General features: G+C 43.3%; 3 protein-coding genes across 3 annotated transcripts; 2 read left to right on the top strand and 1 right to left on the bottom strand.

Moving 5' to 3' along the window:
* Positions 1 to 12,000: 12,000 nt before the first annotated feature.
* LOC131293201 (regucalcin-like) lies at positions 12,001 to 14,163 on the bottom strand. The gene is given in 4 exon segments (XM_058321281.1): positions 12,001 to 12,244; positions 13,250 to 13,388; positions 13,501 to 13,923; positions 13,998 to 14,163. Coding segments are annotated over 4 exon segments (972 nt in total).
* An 849-nt stretch (positions 14,164 to 15,012) lies between these two features.
* On the top strand, positions 15,013 to 16,189 carry LOC131293200 (regucalcin-like). The gene is made up of 4 exons (XM_058321280.1): positions 15,013 to 15,175; positions 15,247 to 15,672; positions 15,745 to 15,892; positions 15,973 to 16,189. The coding sequence occupies exons 1-4, from the start codon at positions 15,013 to 15,015 to the stop codon at positions 16,187 to 16,189; spliced, it is 954 nt and encodes a 317-aa protein (XP_058177263.1).
* Positions 16,190 to 19,074: 2,885 nt separating this feature from the next.
* LOC131293199 (regucalcin-like) lies at positions 19,075 to 20,238 on the top strand. Its single transcript, XM_058321278.1, has 4 exons — positions 19,075 to 19,237; positions 19,309 to 19,734; positions 19,803 to 19,941; positions 20,022 to 20,238. Exons 1-4 carry the CDS (start codon positions 19,075 to 19,077, stop codon positions 20,236 to 20,238), a joined length of 945 nt encoding a protein of 314 aa, XP_058177261.1.
* Positions 20,239 to 20,705: the final 467 nt, after the last annotated feature.

Below are 20,705 nucleotides of genomic sequence, written 5' to 3'. Positions count from 1 at the left end.
ATTGGAAGATTGAGTTATTTTTCGAATAGTTGAGTTTAGTTGTTCAATTAGCGTGTAAGATATTGCTTGTTATAATTTAAGTAAGAGATTTAGTTATTTTTCTCACCATTCTAATCTCGTATTGTATCTTATGCAAAAACATGCATTGCATCAGTGATCGTTCGGGCTTAGGGAATTTTTCGTTTCTACCTTAACCTATTGGAAACAGAAAAGTTTTTACTTTGATGATAATACTGTTTACTTTCTGTTTAATAATTATTCGCAATACTCAGTTCGCTTCCATCCTCTGAACTAAACGGATGCGTATTTAATTGCTTCATCAAACAAAGTGTTGTAGGGATTGAGCCGAGATAAGATAGAAATTAAATAATTGATCGAAACAAACAAATGAATGAGTGAAATTATTCGCAAGCTAGATGGCAATGATAATTTGGAACTATAGCCTACTTGAACGGAGATAGATCTGCGTTTGGATCAAAGGAAAAAAGTATATATATTGAAACGAGAACAAACGAAGAGCAGTCTTGTAAGAGAAGTTAAATTGAGCGGATGAGATTAAGAAAGAAAGGAAGCAAGAATAATATTGTCGAACTTGGAGTTTAAAATAAAAATTTATAAATGTTTCGTGGAGATCACGACAAGTGTCAACCGGCCTGGGTCAACGCTCGGGTGTATTTAGTCCACCGAGCAATAGCAGTAGTGTTGTGCAGTGTCGAAGTGTTGTGTAGCCTGGAAGTCTGTTGTGTCGCTCGAATTAGTAGCTGTCCGGTGCCCAGCGCCTGTTTGTAGAAGCTTCTGCGTGCCATTCTTGGGTAAGTCTAAAAGTATCGTTTCATAGCTTCTGCTAAGTTCATAACATTTCATAACCTTTTGGGAACCGACCCACGAGTGCTAAGTGCCCGGATTATTTTACAAATTGTTTTGTTTTTGAAATTGCGTGGCTTAATGTTTGACGAAATTTGTTCATCTTTGCTCGTTGTCTCATGTTATCAGTATAAGTAGTAAATGTTATACGTCGTCGGACTACCAGGCTAAATATCAGGCACTGAATAGCCGAGCAAGACAGACAAGAAAGCTGAAGAAACATTAATACGGCTTTGCTGTTCAAACCAAATTTAATAATAACATTAGCAATACTCCACACTTAAACACCGTCCGCAGATGAAAGCTTTGGTTTACTGCATCGGAAGCTTAAACCAAGAACAGATGAAAGGATCGAAAAACCACTTTACCGGAACCAATCATATCCATTGTCGATCCTTGACACTGGGGGGAAATTCTGGCACACTGGTGGGGGATTTTTAAACCATCCCTCCAGGCTGTTCCCCTTCGCCTAGCTACCTTTCCACCGGGGAAATGGAAACCGATTTGTTTACCATCCCATTCGGGGCCCGTCAGTCTACGCCGGCATTCAGTTTCCTTTGGAGCGTCGTGCCACGGTTCGGTAGTTTTCTCACGTTTTTCTGATAAAGCACCACCTGATGGCCATGGTAAGAGGGGGTGGAAAAGGTGATGGTTGGAGGATGGTTTTCACTGGGAAGGAATTGCTGGAGGCCGTGATTGCCGACGCAAGCAAGCACCGGAGCTCGTTTGCGCTTGAGAAATGGGACGTGCAACAATTTGTTGTTCCTGTATGTGGCTGTGCGTGTGTGTTTGGGAAAGCAATGTGGAATGTTGTTCCTGACGTGTGGAACTCACTCGTCCCTGTTCGTACCCTTCCGCCAGCTCACAGATTTTTGTAATGCATTCCTGCAGATGCCGTTTGGCATTTGAGACGAAGCGAAGGCGTCCATATATTTGGCTTTTGGGGTTGGAAACCCGGTTCCTCGTTTGGCAAATAGCAAACCGATGAAGACCGAAGAAAAGTGGGTTGGAAACGGGTGGAATTTCATTCGGCAAGACTGAACGTGGAAGCTATCAGTGAAGATTTCCTCTTCATTAGACCAACGAACGTAACGAATATGTTACGGTTTCGGTGGACTTGTTTCCCGAAACACCTGACCTACCCTTGGACAAGTCCGAGTAAGATGGAAAAAAGGTTTGGAAAGAGAAAGGGGGAGGGAGAGATTCGAAGGGATTATCTATCAATTTCAAATTTAACTAACGAACGGGCTGCAATCAATAGTTGCTTTCGATTCGATTTATTTTTCCTCTGTCGTTATCTCTTCGACGTGGCTGTCTGCTTTTCCGCCGAGGAAAACCTGCTGTGGGATGTTTCGCTCCGTGGGTATTTTTAGCTGGCCAGTATGTTTGAAAGGCTGGTCACGGTTTGCGTCCCGGTGGTAATGTTGTAGAGCAAGTAAAGAAGATACTGCTTGAAATGTAACCGATTTGTTTCATGGATGATCAAGGGTTTGATCTGTATGGTTTAGATTCTACTGTACTTTCTTTTACCTACTTATCAAACCAAAATTTGAACCTAAATAGTGTTTCTGTAAAGATTTTGATTGTTTTTGTAGATTAAATTGTTATGAAAATCTCTGTTGATTACGATAGCACAAATTAATAAATATAAATTTATTTAAAGTATATTTAATTCAATTAAAATCAGAAATAAAAATAAATAGGTAAACAATGAAAGGAATGATAATATAAATGACAATTGCTATTACTTTTTGTTTTTTTCCATCACCTCAAATATTTTAACGTAATCAATAAAAGGAAAACTGTTCAATTTTCGCAGTCTAACTGATCCCTGTTGTCATTTTTCGTCGGTTGGCGGTTTCAATTAGCAACAAAGTTTCATTTACGCCATACAACAGCATGTTTTTATTATGTGCAACGACCAGATTTTTTTTCATAAAGAGGATTGGCAGAAGCAGTCGATCATTGCCACATAAAATAATTTAAATATTAAACTACCTAAGCCTAAATGTGGCGTATCGCGCGAAGCGAAAAACAAACCCGAAGGCCAAGGTTGTCCGTCATGGTGGCAGTAATAAATTGAAGCACTAAACATGTCCAGCCCAGGGCAAACGCGTCGGACCTACCGCAGCGCGGTTGACAATAATTTCGAAAAATCGCCCCAAGTGCAGTTTTAATGTCTCTCGTAATACTCTTGACAAGGAGAAAATAATGTGCCCGTGTTACGATGGTGATCTGGGTGATGGGCCGGTTTTTCGTTTTTTTTTGTCCACACCATTTCCCGAGCACCATCAACGATTGGGGACCAAACGGCTGTGAGACGAGAGGATGTTCGGTGATGGTGTAAATTTTATCGAAAAAGCATTCCGATACGCGCAGAAACGCATTGTCCGAGCGATCGTCCGCCGGCACCGTTGTTGGCGTCGCGTAAGAGATTTTGTATTATTATTTCCCATTAGCATTCAAATTGACCCCGGCACGCCGAGGCGCAACCGATGATGGATTACGTGGCCCGCGGAAGCTGCTGCATCTTCTCGCGATAGAATGCTTGCGTCGTAGAAGCGCGTCGAGTGAAATCCTTCAGGTGCCAGGAGTTCACCCGAGAATGGAGATGGACTGAGATGCCGAAGAAAAAACCAACGTTCCAACAGAGTGACGGAGCGAAACGCGAGGCGTTCGTGCGAAAGGATTGCGCGGAACATAAATTATAGCGCCTGTTTCGCGATGCACTTTTTCCGGACCGATGCCTTCGGGGCCGTTTCGGGTGGACGGGATGGTCCGCGGAAATTCATCATCCGATCGATTACACGCCGACAATGAGCGATCGATAGGGGAGAGGATCTTCTGACGCGAAAAGGGAGATGAAGAAAGTGGCGAGAAGTCGAGGATGCCTCTGTCAGTCTCTTAATGGACTTCGGAAGAACAATACTGCACTATGGGAATCGGAAGTTAAACTATAAGTCAAGTTAATAATTTATATTTATAATGATGTTTATTTTATGTTTGTTTTATGTTTGAAATATTAATAATTCTTTCCACCTTACAATAAGAGTGCAAATTTTCCGCTGTATTACTTTTTTCATGATGTTACTGGTTAACTTAACATTTGAAACCGCAAACAGTCCATAGCTTGTTGTATTTTTTCACTTCTCAATTCGGAACACACACAGTGCGTTGGCGAAGAGCGCTGATCGGACGCACTCGATTGTTGGCTGCGGAAAGTTTTGTTTACTGTTTTTTATCATGTTAATTTCCATGCTTGGCATGCTTTAATGAGTCTATTAGCATAATATCGTGCCGACATCATAAATTGCAGCCCGAACGAGCGGTGCAGGTTGGCTTCCGATCCGGTCGGTGCATCTTCACCGAAAGCAGGTGCGGAAAGGTGTGGCCTCTTGAATGAGGGGGCGGGCGGGCGCTAATGTAGTTGTTGTTATCCCCGACGGGATGTTGACGTTGGTCGTATCCTACGGACATTCGCCATCGCCTGTTGCGTTCGCTGGCTGCCGATGCACCGTAAGGGTATGGTAGCTTTTTTTTTTATTGGGAAATTACAACCAATTTAGCAGAATGTATTTTCTCTCTTCTACCCGAAAGCAGCGAGCAAGATAACAAAACCGAGGGACCTATTCCCTAGAGGGTGGGCTTGAGGGTGGACAGGCTTGACGGGAATTTTAATAACGGTCATAAATATGTCACGTCGAAATAGCTTCGATTTTGGAACACTTGTGTTGCAAAGGGTTCCAAAAAATATGCCCTCCTTTTGACGAGCCCTGAAATCGAATGAACTTCTTACAGATATTGTGTATTGTGAACGCGGTACAAAAAGCGAGTGGAAGGCGGCGGAATAATTTTAAAGCATTAAAACCTCATACATCAATCTCTCGAGGGATCTAAATCATACTAATAAAGCTATAATTTTCTCGTTTTTGCCAACTGATTGGAACCACCATAAAACTTGTGCTACTCTAGATTAGATATTGTCAAAATGGCACATTTTTAAAAGATTTTAATCCTTTCACGACCAAGGGAAATATTTTTCCCATCTACAAAACTCGTTAATGTTTGTTCAATTATTAACAAAACGATACTTTTGAAACGAAACATCAAAGAAAACATTATGTCAAAGGCCTCAAATGTCTTTCTGAACGAATAAACAAAAAAGAACTATTAAAATTAATTGCCCAAAAACCAAACCATTCGTGCGTTCAACCAACAACAAAAACTTAGTATTTGGCAAGTTGATGAATTTATTGTTTTTTTCATAGAAATGGCTAAGATCTTTTTTTAGAATGTGGAAATTTTTTTTGTTTGTAGTGGAAAGCAAATGAAATAAATTCCGATATCATAACTATACTGGTCATTTATTGACTTTTATGGTTCATAGGGAAAAATATTTCCCATGAAATTATAAAAAACCTACACATACTGCTAGGGTTTTTCTGGTGATATTCTCTTATTTTACACCCCAAATAGCCAAAATATTGTGTTGTATTGCCAATTTTAGGCTTGAATAGCTTACGGTCGTGAAAGGGTTAAACAGTAAATTAAGTATTTTTAAAAGTTGGCCATGGCCAAAATTTCTTTGGGTTTAAGTTATTAACTTTATGTTATTTTTAAGAAAGTGCCTTAAATGTTTCTTGCATTTTCATAGTTTGTAGTGATTGATATAAAAGTGTACAAGTTATCACATATGCCAAATGATGTAAATAATATGTTTGAACTTTTTATCCTTCAAATGTTTGTGCAATTGCAAAATAACTAAATTGAAATCTGTCAAAATCAATATTTCTTAATTTTTTTATTTATATGATTGTTTTGTTTAATGCTAATTCATTTTAAAGTGAACGCCTAGGTTAGATTAAATATTTAAAATACTAGATTTTGATTAGTAATTTTCAAATTTTGAGTACATAAAAAAGTAGGTAAATAATCTTCAACCAGATAATACAATTTTGTAATATGGAGGATAATTATTTACTTATTTGATTCCCCCTTAATCGATGACCGAGACATGTTTGAAAATCTCCTTGCTGTTGAAATTGAGGTTTCCATTAAAGAGAAAATCAACACATTAAGGATAGCTGCTTCGTTTCATTCTGCCAATACGGAATCTGGATGCATGTTTGGCTTGGAACAAAACCAGAGACAGAACAGCTGATGGGTAACTCGAACGGCCAAAGTGCAATTGCAATTGCATCGCTGCATTCGCTCGTCGCCTGCTGCCATTTCTGTTTATTTAAATATGCAAATAACGAATCGAGGGAACCAAATTTACGAAAATTGCCCCATTGCATCCCCCACAACAATAATGGAACGCTCTCTCGGCTGTGGCTGTTGGTCAGAAATGGTTCAATGTTTCTACATCGTCCGGAAAGTGGGCACATCGAAACGTCAACCGACGTGCGTGTGTCAGTGATCGCCGAAGTATGCAACCGAAGCAATCATCGGTATCGTTCTGGAGAGCGACATTCAAGATCGAGTGAGTGTGTGAAACGGGGGCAAGGCAGGGTTTGACGCCCACTTCCGGTTTGGACTCGTTGACCCCTTGATTAACCGATCCGCTTCGATCCGTTTGTCGTGGAATTGTGCGGTGTGTCCTGGATCGTGGTCTATAATTGGACCAATTGTAGGGGCCGAGAAGGATGAGGTCTCGCGGCTGGTGGCTTCCGGTTTGCGCCGTCCTGCCAGCACCATGTGCTTTCTCGCTCGGAAAATGCACCTCGCAAACGATCATTCGAAGCGTTCGCAGGGACGTCGAAAGGATACTTTTTATCTTTCATTTCCTCACTCACACGCTCCCTTTGTCACTGAATAGAAAAACGTTTCAAAAGGCCTACGGTGTGACCAAGCTGGGGCAAAATGGAAAAGCCGTTGGAACAGGGAGAACGGCGAGGACGAACCGGAGAAACCACATTCAATCCATTAAACGATGCTTCATGACGTTGGGGTTTATCGTGCGGTTGGTCGATGCCCGGAAATGTGTCCGGCTCGACTCGACGGCCCGGGATGTGTTTGTACTTCGCATGCTTTCAGCTGGTTTTCCTCCCGAAAACCCTCGCCTAATGGGGTGCCCTCACGTGGAGCACCATCGATGGGGCAGCGTTCGGTTTGCGGTCGATAGGCGATGTCAGAACAAATCGTCGGCTCTGTTTGTGATTTTGAAACGCATCTGACACGCTCTTGGGAATGGCTGCGAGCCTTCACGGCTTTTCCTCGGCTCGGTGGTGGAAAGTTAGGTTGATCTGGCTTATCCAATTTTTGTCACCGCCCCGTGACAATTACGAACCATCGTCCGGAAGGTGAAAGGGCTGCCCGCAAAGGGACACTCCCGGAATCTAATGGTTCTGTCTACGGTTTCGCTAAAGTTTTGTTTCGGTGAAAATTTAAACAATTTACATAAACCACTTTTATTCTGCACGTTGACGAAGTTTATTCCTGATGGTGGCCAATGTTTTTTAAATTACTTTTGTTATGCTTGCTCTTTAATGCCTCTTTTTTTATATTTTCATTTCTTTTGTTCACTCTAGGGTGGACAAATTGATTTTCCTTTAAAGAAAATAGAACTTAAGCAAATCATTTAAAGAACATCTTTGCTAAAAACGATGGGTCAACATGGTCGGCTTAGGAGATAAAAGGACCTAATACTAATGTACTTTAATCAAAAAAGAAGTTTTCAAGTAAAGTTTTCCAAAAAGGAGTTTAATATCATAACTGATCATTTTTATGTTGGTTTTGATAGTCTTCACCATTCTTGTTTGATGTCTTTGTATTTATAATCTTTTGACGCATCTTTATCTCTTTTCCTCATTCACAAAGAGATGAAAAAAGTTGTAACATATGAAGCGAACAGAGAAAACGAACAGAGAATAAAAGAAGAACAAAATAAGAAACGAATAACGAAATCGTTAAAATGTTTAAATCGGTAGATTCATAATATTTGACACACGGCTGGGTTGGTAACATGGTTGATGATCAAAGCTTGATTTCATAACCAAAGAATAAGAATTTAATAAAGAAGTAGAATTACAAAATCATAAACCTGGTATACTATTTTTTTTTTAAATTTTAGTAAGATCTTTTTAAGTTAGATCTTTTTCACAAGAGATTATTTCCTGATAGACAAACACATTTGCTGTGCGTTACATTTCACTGGCGAATGATTATCATTGCCCTCGTTCAATATCACTCCGCTTTTCCGAATCAAATTTTCATATGCTAGCAAATTTATTTTTCTCTTTTCATCTATGCAATACCAGTGGAGTTGTGTTTTCCATACCCCTCTATAGAGGGTGAATTTCGATTTTAATGTTCTCCGCGCTGGTCATCGAGTGAGTTGTTCCTTTCTATTTAACTGGCTCGCTGTTTTTTTCCTACTTCTTGTTTTGATGGACCGTGAACCTTCGGGCCTTTTCCTCGCGAGCCCTCGTTGGGTGGTAGAAAAACTTGATAAAAAAAAAAGAATCTGCCAGTCGGGGGAGGAAAACCCCAAATGATCAGAACCAGGCCACAAGAGCAAAAGCGACCGTCTGGTTCCCGGAGGAAGAATAAATGCTTGTCATTATTTTTAATATCGGGCCGAAAATTGAAATTTTCCTTCGATCAATCTTGCCCGGGCCGCGTTGAGGGGGTAGTGGGGACACGGTCGGCCGTGTGCGGGATTGAAATGAGAACCTTCATCACGCCAAAGGGCTATAGCGAAATGGCGATTTTTGATGGCACGAGCCCTTTTGATGTTTCCGTGCTCGGGTAATGCGCCATGTGGCTCGTGACCGGAGCAGGTGGCTTCGCGGAAAAGGGGTTTGCCAGCCGATACTCGGAAACGATGGACAAATCATCGTCCATCTGCCTAGTGAGGCTCAATTCGAGAAGCGGGGCAAATTGCTTACGTAGATAGAAATGCCATGGTCGCGTTTTAGTCGGAAGCCTTTGCTCCACTAAATTTAGAACCAAACAGTTTCGAATCTACGCAAAGGGTTCCGTCTGGGCATCCTTCGGAAGTATATGGTTTTGATGCTGGGCATGAAAAATGGCCCGAGCCTTAAAACTCTTTGCACACAGACCGATTATCTAGAAGATTAAGTGTATGTAAAACTGACCCGTGCGTTAATAGGAATCTTTTTTTGAGCAACTTTTCATGGTTAAAGCTGATGGTAGCGAATTTAAATTGACATTTTTAATATGTTTGAAACTTATTTATTATTTCTGATTATACTTTCCTCACTCAATGAGAATATAAAAGAACAGTACACTGTGGAATAGTTGTTTCTATTTAATAGTGAATGGTTTAGTTTATTTGAAAGTTTCAAATAGAGGTATCATTATTTTTTATTCTATTTGTTCTTGCTCCACTTGTGCAAAACCAACCTAGTTTGAATGCAAAAAAGATAATTATTTCGCTATAACATATAGTCAGATATGCTTTAAAGTTTTTTTACAGGCATACAAGTACTCCTCTCTATCTTTTTTCTTGAAATTCGTTTCTTTCGTACATATATAAAAGAGAATCCTGATGATCTTCATCAAACAATGTTATCTCGATTCGCATACATCTCGACTGCGCGAACACGATGCTCCAAAAGACACCAGACCGTACGCAAGATGACGAATTATGTTCTTGCCGAAAATCCTAAGTACTCGAGGCTACCATAAGGCACCGAAACAATATGCTTGCCTTACCCAAGTCGAGCCCCATAAACTTGAAAACACATCCACGTGGAGGCGAACCGATGCCGGCGGAAAGAAAAATCCACACGCCGCGACGCAATGAATCGCAAGTTGCTGCTGCTGGTACGAATCTGCTCGCTTTCATTGGCCTCGTCAGAGGCGTTTGTAACTTTCGACAATATGCTCCGGAAGACACAGGAAAGATGCGTGTATGTATGTGTGTGTGTGTGTGTGAGTGTACGGCCGAACTTCGGGTCGAGAGGAGCAAGTTTTGTGCAAAGTAACTTTTGGCAAACATTTTCATCGGTTCGGGGTACCGATAGAATGAAGTTGCAACCATCGTGGCGTGGCGAAGCGAAGGCGATAAAACCTTAAACACCCCCGGAACATGCCTTTGCTAACGCCCTTGTTAATGACCCGGAAGTTCGTTCGCAGGAAGTCAGGTTCGCATCGGTGTTGTAGTTGCTGGAAGGCACGCAGTTTACAATGTTATCGCCGTTGTTTGGGCCACTCTGCTAGATCGTAAAGTTTGTCTCACCGTTTATTGGCTGAAAGGGGGAAGATGTTCGTTTTGGACACTGGGCATGGAAGGTGCATCAAACACAAATATTCGTCTTTTAATGTTGCAATAAATAATACTTAAAATCATCCTAAGAAGATGATCATCAATTAACACTCTTTAAAAGCAGTAATTCATCGCTCTTTAAAGGTGAACCAAATGGTATCCGCCTAACCCTATAACACTCTACCATTCCAACACAAAACGGCCAACAACAAATCCGGGAGGATTGTGAAAAACCACCAGAGTGGTGCCTATAGAGTTCCACAAGTCTTCTGCTTTGGGTAATGCTGCAACAAAAAAGAAAAAAAGAAACAAGTCCAAACTCTTTCGTCCCACTAAACCCGAATGGGTGGAACGTGCTCCCGGGAAAGGGAAAGTCAGCCCGATCGTATCGCAAAACCGTATGCACACAAGGCACACCCTGCGCACCGGCACCGGCATCGTTAACAATTACGATTACGTGTGTTATCATGTTATCTGTTTGGCTAATAAGATTAAATTTAACGTAATCTCACCTAATCCTTCTGCTACTTTCGGCGCTAGGTCTGGCGCTCGAGGCGCTGGAACGGAAGTTCTAATTATTTTCTTCCCTTTAGCCTGCCACGGCTTCGGGGACTTGCGGCTACGAACCGTGTGTGTATGTGTGTGTTTGTGTAGCGGTGATTGTTGAAAAGATAGTTGGAGCAGGGTAACCATGTTGGCTGAATCTGGTTCCGCTGGCGGATGCCGGTTGGTTCTGGCGGTTCAGATTGTCAGCTTCTTTGTCGCCTGGAAGGTCCCTGTTGGAAGTTATTTATTCTTTTTGTTTCCAAAGGACCTCATTTGATTGACATAAAGAGCTAAGCTGCCGGGTGGTACACGGTTGGCCACTTTCCGAGCCAGATTACACGAACCCGACGGTTGCAGCCCGTTAATGAGGGACGCCACGTCGGCCACTGGAACGTGGACGTTGCCGGGAAATTATTCTCACGACAGTGACGTTGATAGTAATCGGTTCGGACGAGTCAGATTAAGCGTTTGTTCAAGGGAAATTCATTTGAGCTGGACCATTGTTGGGGATTCGATGCCGGGTTTTCCCCTTCATGGTGTCTGCTCTTACTCTTGCTGAAGCTTCTTGCAGAGAAGGCTCCTTATAGGGCCGGTGACCAACTGTATTTCCCATCTGCATTTATAACACATAAATTTATCTGCATTTAAAACAAACCACCCCGGATGGGAGTGTTCCTCCAGCCGGTTCGGGGAGACGCATTCCGTGAACAACGCGGCACAAAACGCCAGCCGGACGGAGTTTGCGGAGTTTTGCAGAGTTGAAGAACACATTATAAAAATCTCCACAAATGTGTTGGCGCCCCATTGTCTGGCGTTTCTCGTCTCCAAGAGACCCCTCCGTCGACTCCGTCGGACGTTCACGCGACCGAGCATGTGGCCTCTCGTTCTTGCATTCGCCACTTCTCTTCCATCATGCTCGTAGTCTCCATCTTTCTCTTTCTATATTTCTTATAGACAGACTATTCGAGAGGACATCACACGGGGTGTATGTAAATCCTTTATTTATTCAACATTTAGTCGAAATTGGTGCACTTATTGTTATTGTGATCAAATTATACCGTATCCTAGCAGCCAACGGCTAGACTGCTCTGGCCTTTAACTCCAACTTTTGCCGGCTGCTCCTGGTCGAGTGGAAGTGTACGGAGGGTTTAGGAAAGGTTTGGACGATTTGCAGCGGTGGGGGGGTTGGGAGGAAGGTGCGAAAGAAATAGCGCAAGATGCGACACACTCTTTTCGCAGTTCCAGCCAAATGCGCTGCGACGCTTATCGAGTGGAAATTGAAATGATTACTACAGCACCCAAACATACACCGCTGGAGGAGCTGGTAAGGGTTGTTAAAAGATGACCAGGCCAGACGTTTAACTTCTGCGGGAACAGCGGGAAGATCAGGCCGACGACGCAGGCAGGACGAACTCGTGCATCGGGGTGCCCCGGACTCCGAGGCCGGTGATTTGGAACAGGGCACCGGCCGGTGGCTCCTGCGGCGTGGTCAGCTCCTTGGCGGCCGTCGTTGCGAAGAGGATGTCCAGGTTAGGTCCACCGAACGCCACGGAGGTAACCTGGGCAACGGGCAACGGGATCTCTTGAACGATTTGGGCCGTCCTGCCGAAAGCGGAACGAAACGTTGAAATGTTTCATCAAAATATTGTATGTTTGATAAAACGAGGTTAAAAGACCCGGTTACACGAGCCCATGCTGATGTAAGAATTTACATTAGAATCTAGTATAGTTGTGGGAAATTAAGAAAATCAAAGCCTCAGTCCAGTTGGAAGATTGGAGACATTTATCGGGCCGAAAAAAAGGAACTTTTGGCCACTACAGGCTTTACCACAGGGATATGTTAAACATTGGCTGGAAATAATTTGTAGCACTGTCAAGTACTTCTAAAATACGGTTTATGAACCGTTATCATCGTTAATTTCATTTTGGAGATCAGCTATTCAAAGTGTTTGGAACTAACAATCAATCAATCAATCAACCACGCTATCAATAATTTAATAAATCAATAAGCAGAGTAGTTTAGTGGAGTCAAGATAGACACTGCCTTTAAATTCTTCCCATAATAAACAAAAGATGCCCTAAGTTCAAATGATTTAAAAATATTTGCTCGTTTGCAGAACTTTGCATGAATATTGATATAATATTTAACTTTATACTGTGTGGGATTTGAATTTTTCGTTTCTTAAATCAGATAAAACGAAAAAGAGAAGAAGTTTGGTTTGGACATTTTTGAAATATTACTTACACAGATTGGGAATTGAAATGTATGTTAAAACATTTCTTGTTATCGATACAACATATTAGATGTTATAGATTATATTTAGATTGAATGTACTCTACTAATTCATTTTGTCAGCGTTCAGTTCATAATTCTTAAATTCTCTTTTCAATTGTTAACTTCTTCACTTGGGTACTTTTTTTAGTTGAAAAACAACTTTGAGGTGGAAACTATTTCCTATCGATCGCAGAATTCGAATCTTGAAGAACGCCTTTCTAATTCCTGACAACGCAGCACTTGGATCGCCTTTCGCCAATCGATAGCAATCGTACAGTACGTCATGGTTAAGCGAAAGATGAAGACCTTTGAGCCCCAGAGGGTGGACTTACTCTGGATTAATCTTGATGATTTTCGAGCCGGCAAACACGGCCACGTACAGGTTTCCGTCCGCATCGCTCGTCATGCCGTCCGCAATGAACTCCGTCGATGCCTCGTCATCCTTCAACTTTATCAGCACCCGCTCGTCGGCTGGCGAGATCCGATAATGGAACGCACATAGGGAAACACATGCACAACGTTAGAGCCGAAAGATAGTCTGCCGGGAGAGCCAAATCGCAGTGGCCGGGTCACGCTTGCTTACCCAGATTGCCGGCCGCATCGACCGAGTACTCTTTGATGTCGAATGCGAACGAGTCGATATAGTAGAACTTGTTTGTCCGCACACTCCAGGTCAGCCCGTTGGAGATGTGTACCTTGCTCTTGAGCTGCACTATTTGTCCACCACCGTCCAGCCGGTACAGCTTGCCGTCGTCCATCTCGAAGTGGTTCCGGGAGTCCTCCGCCAGCATGGTTCCGGCGTACAGTCGCCCCTGGGCGTCCACCTTGCCATCGTTGAACCGGTGGTCGGTCTCCTCCTCGCCCAGGTCGGCCAGCACCTTCCCGAGCGTGGCTCGCTCCGACCGGCCATCCCAGCTGACCAGCACAATCCTCCTCCCACTGCCGACGACGAACTCACCCCGGCGTCCCTTCACCGGAATGACGAACGACGCATAGGTACTGCCCTCTGCCGGAACACAGTCGATCGCACATCACCAAACAACATTTTATAACCTGGCCGAACACACCCCGGTGCCTTACCAATCGACGCCGAGTAGGTTTTGCCCTCCTTCCAGTCATACCGGTGCAGCGTGCTGGTCAGGATACACACGTAGTACAGACTCTGGGACTCGACGTCCCAGTGCGGCCCTTCGCCGAGCTCCAAAAATGGACCAGGCAGCACGTCAACCTTCACCTCGTTGGCCATTGACTCCAAAATTGTACCTTGGTACAGCTGCCAAAATTAACTGCTCGATCAAACAACTATGAGGTGCGCGTAGGCTAAGCAAACATGCCGTCGAAAGCTTATCGGAAACTGATAAAATTGCCCCTAAGCAGCCGTTATCGAGTCGATAATGCAGAAGTATCCATCAAAGCAATTTGATTAGATTTATTCAATATCAATAGAGTTGGCCACTTGCCGTACCTTTGCATGATAGAGATAACAGGGTCTTTATTATCAGCAATCGACTTCCGGAATCTGAAACTCGCTGTGATTAAAGGAACACAACTCTATTACTTGGATCCAGAAGTTTGGATAAAAATGCTTCTGTCAGTAATAGATATGTTAAGTAGAACTTTTTAATAGAGACTACTGGTACTTTGTGTGTGTGTGAATGTTATCGTTACCGCCCCTCGTTGATGTGTCAAGGATGTTATGCAACGATCTTCTATTTATTCCAGATATACTTTTAAATAACATGATAGATGGTTTGATCTATCACGCTTCTGCTGAACCCAATGGCATTACTGTCTTGTTTTCTTAAACACTTGATGAGCTGATGTTACCAGTTTCTTCGTTTTGTTTGCAATCTGTATTGAACTGAGTATTGAGAAGCGAACCGTTTTTGTTTACCTTCCTTGTAATCAATGCGATGTAACTCATATCTGTGCGACTGGTGAAATGCAAATAGACACTTGCAAAACCTAACGTTCAGCTTCAGTGCTTATCAGGAATCAAACAATTTTCTTATCAAAGAGCTTTTGACAGTATTGTTGGCTATATAATATCGTTCGAAGCAAGCGCATTCGCACAGATCGAGCACGGATAGCGACGATGGCCGAGAGTTATAAAGTGGAAACAATCCCGCCATACACGGAGTTGGGTGAAGGTCCTCATTGGGACATTGCGAGTCAGAGTCTGTACTACGTGAGCCTTTCCAATGGGTTGATCTATCGACTGGACTACAAAGAGAACAAGGTGTACTGTGCTTCGATCGGTGAGCTGATTCGTCACGCACTTGCCCAAAGTGTCCGTCAAAGGCTGATTTGTGATTTGGTTCTCCTGCAGATGGCACCAAGCAGGCCTCGTTCATCATCCCGGTGAAGGGCCAGCGGGAGTGTTTCGTCATAGGCGACGGCGGTCGGCTGTTGATGATCCGCTGGGATGGGCTTTCGAAGAAGGCGAGTATCGTGAAGGAGTTGGCCAACACCGGTCCCAAGGATACGCAAAACCGGTTCAACGATGGTAAGGCGGATCCATGGGGTCGACTGTACGCCGGTACTATGATGCATGAAAGTTTCGGGAGTCCGTTTGAGAACGCGACTGGCTCGCTGTATAGGTTCTGTCCGAGCTCTGGCAAGCTGGTGGAGCAGGATCGGAACATTTACATCTCGAACGGACTTGCCTGGAACCGGCAGACGAACAAGTTCTACTACGTCGACTCGGGCGCGAACAACATCAAAGAGTATGACATTGATCTGGACGGAAATCTTGGTGAGTGAAGTGTAAGCTGCACCGCGAGTTGAGCCAGTGTTTGACATATTCTTCCCATCTCCTAACCGCCAGTCAACGGGACGATTTGGTATGACCTTAAAGAGCCTCAAAAACCGGGTAACGTTCCGGCCGGCTTCGGTGATGGTATGACGATCGACACCGAGGGCAACCTTTTCGTCGCCATATTCAATGGCTACAAGGTGCTGAAAATATCACCTCAGTAAGTGATCGAGGGAAACCGAGTTGATCTCCAAGGTTTGTGGGATTGAGACGATAAAACTGATGTTTGTTTTTCAATAGGAAAAAAGTACTGCAGGAGATCAAGATTCCGGCCCAGCAGGTAACATCGGTTGCTTTCGGTGGTCCAAAGCTGGACGAGCTGTTTGTCACAACGGCTTCGTTGACGTTCACCACTCCGCAAAAGGATCCGGCAGGCGCGACGTTCAAAGTAACCGGACTGGGAGCGAAAGGATACCCGATGGATGAAATCGACTTGTCCAAAGTGAAGACGCCATGAAGTTACTCATTTCGTCTTAATTGTTTTTTTAAAGCTTTTCAATGTTTTAACAATTTGTTTTTCTTCATTTTGCAAGTTAGACGAGTTAGAATTTCTATTGATTTGATCATCGATTCATTCATATCCTTCTTGGTTAGTGAAAAACTAAAAAAAATCGTGCCTTCTGCATTACTTTTCGTGATTTTATATCTTTAAGCGCAATAAGCATATTTATCTTTTTGTGCATCTTTTATGTGTTTATAAACCAACCAAAAAGGCCGTAATCTACACAGTTGAATACATACATTGGCTAGGGTTAACACTGGTTTCAATCCTATTCAACGTTTTTAAATTATTTGATTGCTTTATTGTTTTCGAACACATCCTTCTCGGCGTCCAAGTCAACACGGTTGTACGAATGGTTGAGTGTCTTTGCTCGCACAGCAACCGTCTTGAAGATTAGTAATTATTTTAATTAATTTCTCTGCGCTGTCTCACAGAGAATTCCACGAACACCGAGGCGAAAGCGCACTCACGAATTAGCCATACTCGCTTCGCAAACAAGACAGATTTCCGCTGTTTGATCTGATCCTTCACCGGGCTCATAGATACAACTTTTGCAAACACGCGCACCATGGCTTCCGCAGCGGGACGAAGACTTTATCCCACTCCGCGCGGACCGCGTGGCGAAGTGTTCTGACTGAAAGATGACGAATCAAAGAAGTATATGGGCGCACCTCGTTCCCTTTGACCCCGAGGCGTTTGCCCAAGACAGCGGTGCGACAGTAATGGAGGCTGATGATTTATGAACAACGTTCAAGCCGTAATGAAGCAGGGAAAGATTTTTGTTTTCGGAGTGAATTGGAAGAAGACGGGCAAAAGAAACTCGATTTCCCAATGAAGCACAAGGACGCAAGGACCGGTTTGAGGGAAAAGTTTTGCTTTAGAGCTTGTTCCGCCGGAGCTTATTAAATTATATTGTATCCATTTAAGTATGCAACAAACAAACAGGACGGTACTAAAATTAGCAGTTCCAGCGAGGGTTAAAAATTGTCCCGACAGTTTCGTGCACTTTTGAAGCGCAAATAAATTAGTCAGACATGGAGCCAACCCGGGCGAGAATCTCTTTTTTGTGCACGTGTCCTTTTGATTCGGGAAAATCTAAGCTGGACACAAAAAAGGAACGAAAAACGTACACAAATTGGTCATCCATCCGGAAAATGGTCAAAGTAATTGACCCCTTGCCGTTACGGATCAGGTTTCGCATGCCTGCGGTCGCCATGAATCATCGCCACCGACGAGCTGGCCATGTGTTACGGTGTGTGTGTGTGTGGTTGTGTGTGACTTCCCGGTTGACGGCACTGGTCAAAGGATTGTTTCCCTGCCATTTACGTTCACGTTGTCCGCGTTTTTCGCTTTTTCCACCTTTTTCCTTTGCCACTGTCTTGCTCTCTTAGCCGCTCTATTGCTCCTTCGGGATGTCCGCTGTCGTCCGGCTTTCGGTAAATATTTGCCTTTCAGTCCACTGCTCCGACGGCGATATGATTTACTGCACCAGGGTTTGCAAAAGCTAAGCAGTCGCAACTCCGGAGCAGTTTTAGCAGTAGTTGCTGAGTAGTTTCGCGCTGATTTATGGCACGAAAGAAACTTATAAGCTTAGCTTTAGCTAAATGCTTCCATGCCCTCCCAGGCAGCACTCATTTCCACCGGCGAGTGGAAAAGCTACTTAACTTCTGATGATAAATCCAACCCCGGGAGCGAAGGTCACAGGATTCCAATTCCCTTTAATGGGTTCCCGTAGTAACAAGGACAGCCGAAGGATGATGGATTTTTTTCTTCTTTCCTCTTTTATTTTCGAATCCCACCACCTGCACCGTTTTCCACCGATCGGTGTTTTTTTTCCTTCTTCCTTCAATCGGTTTCCCGTTTCCCTGCCCGCGAATGGAATTGAAATCTCCATCGTCCATACTTGTCACTTACAAGAGTACGTTCTGGCTACATTTTCCTGCTTCGTTCCTCTTTTCTCATCACTTTTATCGAGCATCGGGCTTACAGCTTGATGATGCACTTTATCGCCCGTTGCACTTCCTCTCTATCTTTTTCCCTAAAATGGATACTTTGTGCCGGAGCCAAAATGAGCTTAGTACTGTCCAGATCCATGTACGCTTCATGCATTCCCTCCCTCTTCCTCCTCTTTTCCTTTTCATCTTGCTCTGGAGAGTTTTCTTTTCCGTTACTGGCTCGAGCTGAATGAATTGATTATGAGTAGTAATACAACTTCCGGACAGTGATGGATTAACAGGTTTACTTACTGCAATTGAAATTGATGGCAAGAGCTTTCAGTGCGGTTAAATGGCAGCAAGTGATCGCTCGACTCAAGCATTAATTTTGTTAAAGATAATAAACCTAGAAAAAGAGTACGTATTCTTTTCATGAAATTATCGCATTGTTCAATCGCCTCGGAGCAAATATTCTTTAGCTTTTAAATTGTTTGATTGTAAACAAAGTGCTTGCTTCTTGGGCTAATCCAGACTCATACTCTTAAATAACATGATAGATGGGTTGAGCTATCACGCTTCTGCTGAACCTAACGGTATTACTGTCTTGTTTTCTTAAACACTTGATGACCTGATGTTACCAGTTTCTTCGTTTTGTTTGCAATCTGGATTGAACTGTGTATTGAGAAGCGAGCCGGTTTTGTTTACCTTCCTTGTAATCAATGCGATGTAACTCATATCTGTGCAAATGGTGAAGTGCACAAAGACACTTGCAAAACCTAACGTTCAGCTTCAGTGCTTATCAGAAATCAAACAATCTTCTTATCAAAGAGCGTTTTACAGTATTGTTGGCTATATAATATCGTCACAAGCAAGTGCATTCGCACAGATCAAGCACGGATAGCGACCATGGCCGAGAGTTATAAAGTGGAAATAATCCCACCATACACGGAGTTGGGCACACGTCCCCATTGGGACATTGCGAGTCAGAGTCTGTACTACGTGAGCGTTTCAAATGGATTGATCTATCGACTGGACTACAAAGAGAACAAGGTGTACTGTGCTTCGATCGGTGAGCTGATTCGTCAGGCACTTGCCAGAAGTGTCCGCCAAAGGCTGATTTGTGATTTGGTTCTTCTGCAGATGGCACCAAGCGGACCTCGTTCATTATCCCGGTGAAGGGTCAGCGGGAGTGTTTCGTCATAGGTGACGGCGGTCGGATATTGATGATCCGCTGGGATGGGCTCTCGAAGAAGGCGAGTATCGTGAAGGAGTTGTCCAACACCGGTCCCAAGGATACGCAAAACCGGTTCAACGATGGTAAGGCGGATCCATGGGGTCGACTGTACGCCGGTACTATGATGCTTGAAAGTATTGGGAGTGCGTTTGAGAACGCGACGGGCTCGCTGTATAGGTTCTGTGCGAGCAGTGGCAAGCTAGTGGAGCAGGATCGGAACATTTACATCTCGAACGGACTGGCCTGGAACCGGCAGACGAACAAGTTCTACTTCGTTGACACGGGCGCGAACAACATCAAAGAGTATGACATTGATCTGGACGGAAATCTTGGTGAGTGAAGTACTGCACCGCGGGTTGGGCCAGTGTTTGACATATTCTTCCCATCTCCTAACCTCCAGTCAACGGGACGATTTGGTATGATTTCAAAGCGCCAGGTAACGATCCGGGCGGCTTCAGTGATGGTATGATAATCGACACCGAAGGTAACCATTTCGTCGCCATATTCAATGGTTCTAAGGTGCTGAAAATATCACCTCAGTAAGTGATCGAGGGAAACCGAGTTGATCTCCAATGTTTATGGGATTGAGACGATAAAACCGATGTTTGTATTTCAATAGGAAAAAAGTACTGCAGGAGATCAAGATACCGGCCCAGCAGGTGACAGCGCTTGCTTTCGGTGGTCCAAAGCTGGACGAGCTATTTGTCACAACCGGTTCGATGGCGTTCACCACTCCGCAAAAGGAACCGGCAGAGGCAACGTTCAAAATAACCGGACTAGGAGCGAAAGGATACCCGATGGATGAAATCGACTTGTCCAAAGTGAAGACGCCATGAAGTTACCCATTTCGTCTTAATTGTTTTTTGCAAGATGTTTAATGTTGTACGATTTAGTTTTCTTCATTTTGCAAATTTTATGAGTTACTCTTTTTACAGATTTGCTCCTTGATTCATGCTTGTCCTTCTTGGTTTGTGATTTTCAAATCATTCAACAATTTGAGTAATGGTTTTCATTATTTGCTGTATTGTACAGCTTTAGGAGAAATTTTAAAACTCTCGTGTCTTTTTAGTTTTTACTTTCTTTTTACTTATTACTTTTAAAGTTTTTTGTCTTTAAGCGCAATAAGCATATTTAACTTTTTGTGCATCTTTTAAGTGTTCTGTATGGCCATAATTTACACAGTTGGATACATAAATTGGGTTTTCGAACATATGGACAAGTCTGCTTAGTGCAATTGAAATTGATGGCAAGAGCTTTCAGTGCGGTTAAATGGCAACAAGTGATCGCTCGTCTCAAGCATTAA

Source organism: Anopheles ziemanni, chromosome 2, assembly GCF_943734765.1.
Source record: "Anopheles ziemanni chromosome 2, idAnoZiCoDA_A2_x.2, whole genome shotgun sequence".
NCBI classification, from domain to species: domain Eukaryota; kingdom Metazoa; phylum Arthropoda; class Insecta; order Diptera; family Culicidae; genus Anopheles; species Anopheles ziemanni.
Note: the sequence above shows the minus strand (reverse complement) of the source record. Positions and strands in the feature narration are given on the sequence as shown.

Coding starts and splice junctions, on each gene's coding strand:
- LOC131293200 (XM_058321280.1), top strand. CDS start 15,013: ATGGCCGAGAGTTATAAAGTGGAAACAATCCCGCCATACACGGAGTTG. Junction 15,176..15,246: donor GGTGTACTGTGCTTCGATCG/GTGAGCTGATTC, acceptor GTTCTCCTGCAG/ATGGCACCAAGCAGGCCTCG. Junction 15,673..15,744: donor TGATCTGGACGGAAATCTTG/GTGAGTGAAGTG, acceptor CCTAACCGCCAG/TCAACGGGACGATTTGGTAT.
- LOC131293199 (XM_058321278.1), top strand. CDS start 19,075: ATGGCCGAGAGTTATAAAGTGGAAATAATCCCACCATACACGGAGTTG. Junction 19,238..19,308: donor GGTGTACTGTGCTTCGATCG/GTGAGCTGATTC, acceptor GTTCTTCTGCAG/ATGGCACCAAGCGGACCTCG. Junction 19,735..19,802: donor TGATCTGGACGGAAATCTTG/GTGAGTGAAGTA, acceptor CCTAACCTCCAG/TCAACGGGACGATTTGGTAT.